The sequence below is a fragment of the Dasypus novemcinctus genome, chromosome 17 (genome assembly GCF_030445035.2).
Source record: "Dasypus novemcinctus isolate mDasNov1 chromosome 17, mDasNov1.1.hap2, whole genome shotgun sequence".
In the NCBI taxonomy this organism is placed as follows: Eukaryota; Metazoa; Chordata; class Mammalia; order Cingulata; family Dasypodidae; genus Dasypus; species Dasypus novemcinctus.
In genome coordinates, this window is record NC_080689.1 from 81,297,672 (window position 1) to 81,304,025 (window position 6,354).

The 6,354-nt window shown below is 53.3% G+C and overlaps 1 protein-coding gene across 1 annotated transcript; it reads right to left on the reverse strand.

Moving 5' to 3' along the window:
- Nucleotides 1–458: 458 nt before the first annotated feature.
- Nucleotides 459–3,420, reverse strand: FOXI3 (forkhead box I3). The gene is made up of 2 exons (XM_004472296.2): nucleotides 2,802–3,420; nucleotides 459–1,063 (listed from the first exon to the last, which is right to left on the reverse strand). Exons 1-2 carry the CDS (start codon nucleotides 3,418–3,420, stop codon nucleotides 459–461), a joined length of 1,224 nt encoding a protein of 407 aa, XP_004472353.2.
- Between the last annotated feature and the right edge of the window lie 2,934 nt (nucleotides 3,421–6,354).

Consider the following 6,354-nt stretch of genomic DNA (forward strand, 5'->3'; position numbering starts at 1 on the left):
AATCCAGATATCTGGCTTCTCTAGAAAACTCCGAACGCTGCTGTGCGAGAGGTAACCAGCAGAATCCAGCTGTCCACTCCCCACCACTCACGACCGCTTTGCTTGCCATTTGTCACTGCTGTCTGCTTTCCTACACAACCACTTCACTCGTTTGTGTTGATTAGCTGCTACACTTCTGGGCTTGCAACCTTGGTTTGTTGCAGAGAAGAAAACAAAGGCGGTCCCGCCCTTCCACGGCTTACAGGCTGCTGCCGCGGAAGAGGTGGTGAAAGTCTCCCTAAGGAGGCCCTTCATCAGAGAAGCCTGTGAGATCTTGGGTTGTAGAGTGATCCAAAACCTCGCCACTCCAAGCGCAGTCACCGCGGGCTCCAGAGAAACCAACCCCAGCCCCACTGAACCGAAATCTGCATTTTAAGGAGCGCCCCAGGAGGGCACCAGCCAGTCCGAGAAGCGTGGCCCTAGACGTCAGAGCCGTCCCGGGGGTAGATGAGGCTGCTGACCATGCTGAAGCTGTGGAAGGGGCTGCTCTGGGCCCCGCCGGCGCCAGCGGGGTACGGGCTGTAATAGGGCGCCCGCTGGCTCTTGGCACTGCCGCCGCCGTTGCTCAGCGGCAGGCTGTCTGGAGGGAGCTCGGCGATGGAGCTGGGGGGAAACGGGCTGCTGGGGGGCAGCTGGACGCCCGGCACCCCCGGGGGGCGGCTGCCGGGGAGGGCGCGCTGGGGGCTCCCACCGCTGCTGGCCCCGAAGGAGCCCAGGCTGCTGAAGAAGGAGCTGAGGCACGGGGAGGAGGTGAGCATGGTTGGCGAGGAGGCCGCGCTCTTGGTGGCCTCGGGCGGCTCTGGGGACGGGGACGGCCTCAGCAGAGAGGAGGGGCTGCCTCCTTCCGACTTGACGCTCACGCCAGCCCCCAGGCCAGCGGGGAGCCCCTCTTCGGACTTGGCTGTCACCGTGGCCACCGTGGAGCCGCCGCCGGCCTCTGCGCGCCGCTTGCGCTTCCTGCGGAAGTTCCCGTTGTCAAACATTTTCTCGCAGTTTGGATCCAGGGTCCAGTAGTTGCCTTTTCCTGTGGGGAGGACATGCACATGTTAGAGAAGGACCCAGCTTTGATGCCGGGGAGGGGGGGGGGGGGGGGAGGACAGACTCAGGACACGCTGACCTCGGTGCTCGACCTGCTTCACCGTTTCATGATTTAAGTGGACGTTCTCTCTGCAGTGCCTTTATGCCTCCCTTCAAGGAGAAATCTGGAATAAGGATATTGTGACCGCTTTCACCTCCTCTTGGCAGTGCCTGCTACTTAATCTTAAAATCTCGTTCTATTTCCAAGACACTAAGAATTGCCCAACACCTTCCTTGATTCTGGATACGAATTCCACTCCCTTGCAAAATCATGGAATTCTGGTAAACTCAAGACTCCATTTCCTTACTTATTAAAAAAAAAAAAAATATATATATATATACACACACACATATATAGGCTCATACATCCCCTCCTCATCCTGCATCTCTTTCAGGTTTTTCATCCAAGGGGCCAATCGTGGAGCACAGGGCCTCATTTAACACACTCTGCTGCTTAGAGAAACAAGTTCCCTCACCCTCCTACCCCAACTCAGGCAGAAAATATTTATCATCTTGGAGGACTTTCTCTCCCAACAGCTCTTTTGCTTCTGGCAAAACAGTCCTTTGATGAGCCAGCACTGCTCCAGGATGACTTACTTCTGGGCTGTACAGTATTTACAGAATCTACTCAGTCTACGCCTGAAATGGTTTTATTTCTCCTCTCTTTTCCTACTCTTGACTCTGTTCAGGTGTTGGTGCCTGAAATTCAAAAATTCTGTGCCCTGAGATGGGCACAGGCATCTTCTCTATTTCCTGGTCATGGGTCACTTAGCACCCTCCTCCCCTTCTGAAAACCTCAAATAGGATTCTCCTTCTTTCTCCTTTTTTTAGCTTCTCTCCACCTCCACCTCTCAGAGCCAGGTAAGAGAGAAGCCACAGGCAGGAACCGCTCCACTTTTTACTAAAGTATTTATTTTAGGAGGTGCCGGGACCTTGTACCTGGGAAGCAGGCACTCAAACCACTGAGCCATACCCGCTCTGTTTTTTGGTTTATTTGGAAATGAAGCAGTCTAAATAGCTAAGGTGCCCAAACCACAATCGGCAGCACCCGGGCAAAGCTCGCCCACCTCTCGGCTCCTGGGTCACGATGTCTGTGCCACTCTCCTCGAAATCACCTCTCTCTAGGTAGGCACTGCCTTGTTCCATGAAGGTCAAGAGAAGCTCTGACGAACCTGCCGCAGCAGGGAGCGCGCCTCCGAAAGCCCCACGCGCCGGCCCTGCTCTCCACCCGCCCTGCTCTCCGCGTCTTTGGGGAAAGGTGATGGGATTCTCCTGGGACCCGAATCCCATCACAACACTCGCTCACCTGAGGGCCCACCCAAGCCTTCCGCCTCTCTCCCTCCCTGTAACTTGACTCTCCCTTCCAGTGGCCTGGCGAACACCCTCCAGGGCTGGGAGCCTTCTGCTGGAGACGGGAGGCTTTCTCCTTTCTCCCGCAACTGACTGGGCTCGTGCGTGCGCGTGTTGGGTGAAAGGGGCGAGTCCCCGCGTTCTCCCTGCGAAGACCCCCGATACTTCCTTGTCCTCTGGGTCCCCGCTCTCCCCTTCACCCCACTCTAGACGAGCTCCGGAGACCTCCCTCCCCCTGCTCGCGCCTCCCCGGGGCCGGAGTCAAGCAACGACCGGAGCCCGGGCGAGCTGGAGACCCCGCGCGGCGCTCCCAGCCCGCCCTGTGCCGCGCTCACCCGGGTCGTCGTCGTCGCGGGGCACCTTCTTGAAGCAGTCGTTGAGCGACAGGTTGTGGCGGATGGAGTTCTGCCAGCCGGCCTTGCTGCGCTGGTAGAAGGGGAAGCTGTCGGCCACGAACTGGTAGATGTGGCTGAGCGTGAGCTTGCGCTCGGGCGCGCTCTGGATGGCCATGGCGATGAGCGCCGAGTACGAGTAGGGCGGGCGCACCAGCTTCATCAGGTCCTCGCGGCTGGCCAGCGACAGCCAGCCCAGCTCGCCCGCCGCCCCGGGCCCCGCGGGCGAGGCGGGCGCGGGCTGCGCGAAGGGCCGCGGCGCGCACGCCAGGGCCCCGGCGGCGGGCGGCGGCTGCAGGAAGGGCCCGGCCGCGCTCCCGGGCGGCGGCGGCGGCGGCGGCGGCGGCGGGGCGCCCAGGTAGGCGGCGGCGGGCGGCGCGCCCAGGCCGGGCCCGTTGAGCCACAGGTAGGGGTTGGCGGCGGCGGGCGGCGGCGCGGCGAAGTCCCCCAGCCCGTAGGGCGCCCTGGCGGCGGGGGGCGCGCCCGGGGCGGCGGCGGCGGCGGCCGGGGGCAGGCCGGGCTGCGAGTACACGCCGAAGTTGTCGCCGCCGTAGAGCGCCATGTCGCCGGCCGTCGGCGGGGGCGGCGTGGCCGCGGCCAGGGGCGAGCGGGGCTGGCCTCGGCGCTCGCGCCACAGCATCCCTTGGGGGACCAAGCCCGCGGCCCCCCTCGGCCCTCGCTGGGTGCAGGCTGCGCCGGGGCGCTCCGGACGCTGGCGGGGCGGGTGCGCGCCGAGCGCCCCGGAGGCGCCCTCTTATAGCCCGGCGCGGCGCGCTCCCGGGTGCGGCCCGGGGCTCTCCACGCCCCCGCCCCGCCCCACCTGCCCGCCCCGCCCCTGCCGCCCCTGCCGCCCCTGCGCCCCGCGCTGGTGGCCGCGGGGACCTCGGGGCTTCCAGGTTTCCGGCGGGAAGCACCCGGCCCCTCGCCAAGGGGTCCTCAACGCCACAATCAGACTCACCAATGTGAAGACCCCATAAACCACGCCGGTCTTAGAAAACCCATAAAGTTTTCTAAAAAGTAAGCGACCTTTTGGTGGCCGCCTAATGTCACCTGCCTCGCCCACCTCCACCCAACCCCCCCTTCTCGTTTTTCCACCTCCAGCCTCTAAACCTTTTGGGATCGAGTTGCAGGATTCCTGTCCGGTCTCAACAGATCAGCCAACAGGCGAAAAGAGGCAGACGTGGTGCGCACCGTCTCTGGAGCGCGCGGCGGAGTTAACGTCGGGCATCCTGGGAGGGCCCCCTGCGACTCGGAGCTTCTGTGATCCGAGGGACAGAAATCGATTTCTAATTAAAAATAAACCCAACTGTGTTTTCGTTCACCTTCGAGAAGACTTTGTGTGTTTTATGTCGGGTTACTACGGGTTTCTGGTATGATTTGTTGAAGACATTTAGAAGCCAAAGGACGAACGTTTTCAAGGACATTTAAACCAGTGGCTTTGGAATTAGCATTTTAAAGCCCACAGTACTTTAAACTCTAAAAGCGCTCAATTTCCCCCAAAAAAGAAAAAAAAAGCGGTCGCATCGAATTTAGAAAGACTTGCGCTCTACTTTTGTCAGCTATTGCAGGCGCCTCCTTATCTAGAAAAACAAAACCAACAAAATACTGTGGCGATTTCCACATGCCACGCCATCCTTATTGTCTCAAAACAAGAACAATAAAAGCGTTTCTTTTACAATCAAGGGTATTCCTAAATGTGTTCTGAAGTGCAGGTCTGAGGTTCTCAGACCAGAGAGAAGGGAGCCGGGGAGAGTCCTCTCTACCAACCGCAGACTGAGGTCACAATATTAATAACCAGCAAACTTCTGTTCCTGGAACATTAAATTTCAGAGGAAGTGGCTAGTACTTCGGGAGAAATGATCACCTTCTGGTATATATCTCCTCTTAAAATATGAAATCCAAAGATAAGGAAATTAGCAAGATTTGGTACCTAAAACGCCCTCACACTTCAAATGTAACTATTTAGTCGTTTTTTCTGGCACCAGAAAGGAACTCTTGTCAGCTCCCTAATGTACATTATTTCTTTCAATCTCCTGGCAAATAATGTAGAATGGAATAGTGTTTGTCTTAACTGCATTTTAGTTTAGGATCTAAATGTTTTCTGTATTTAAATCATTACAATTGCCTTTTCCCCCCTTTCCAAATAGCCTAGAAGTAAGTGGTATTTTAATTGTTAATTTTGTTTCTTTTGGGATGTTAATAAGTAGAATGACAACTATAAGCCAGGAAAATGGAAAGCAATTTTAATAAGTTACACAGTCCAAAGCTGATATCTATTCTTAGATTTAAAGCTCTAAACTAAAAAGAGAAAGTACAAAAGAAAACCTGGGAGCCTAGATAAAATAGGGAAAATTTGAAATCATCTTCCTGTGAGTAACTGATGTCCTTAACCTGCTCTTCTCTTTTAGTAAATTGCTTATCCATAATTTTCTTTTTTTTAATCTGGAAGGTGCTTGCGGTTTTCCAGTTTTTATTTTGAGTCTGTTTCAAACACAACTCCAGATTATTCCGAATGGGAGGTCATGATTGCAGATTACTGTCTCTTGTTTTGATTAAAGGTTCTGCCTGGCTGGACAATTTTGTCCCGTAACTACACATTCTCTTTCACGCCCTTTCGTTTTGTTTAGACGTGGCAGAGCCCCCTAGTGGCTCTCTGCATCTATTACAGCCCACTCCCGGGGGGAATCCGCGGGGCCACACCCCCTCTAGGGCTTCGGAAGTTACACTTTCCTACCTGTTTTAAATCGTATTTTAATCAGGTACACTTAAAACTCTTGTTGGTCGTGGATGGGGTTACTTAATGCCAAAATAAAGATTAAGCTTTACTCTTTTTCTTTAATTAAACCAATAGAAAGTATTTGATGCACTTAAAAAATAAACAGGATAACGATCGTGCTTGAAATGAAAGAACCCTGTATTAACATTTTGTTAAATTGCCTTTTCATATTCCCACACACACATAGAGTCGAGGCACTCGACTTATGCATCTATGCCAGTGTAAAACAAGCATAGATGGGGCAGTTAAATTTCTTTCCCTTCCCATTTACATGTACACATGAGCTGCAGTTCTTCACACTGGCTTTAAAAATTTTCAAAAAACTAATTTACTACTATAGAACTTAATATTCAAGTAAGCATCATTAAACTGAGTATGATCAGTTACTAAACTGATCATAATTATATTCTTCTGGCTGAAAATTTTGTTTTCAGGTTCACATTTTCATTAACCAATTAGTTTTATTTTACTTCTATTACATTTATGTTTTTATTTTAAATTTTTTGAATTTTTAATAGAACAAATTTTATCACTAATATTAATGATACATTTAAATTGGAAAAATATTAGGTAATTTGTAGCACAAGTAACAGAGAGAATCAGCAAAAATCATGAAGGGGATATAAGACTGACTGACCTTTGGGAAACACTGAACTTAGAAGAGAATGCAAAGTGAGCACACAGTAAGAACAAGGCTAGCTAATAAAACCAGCTGCCTGT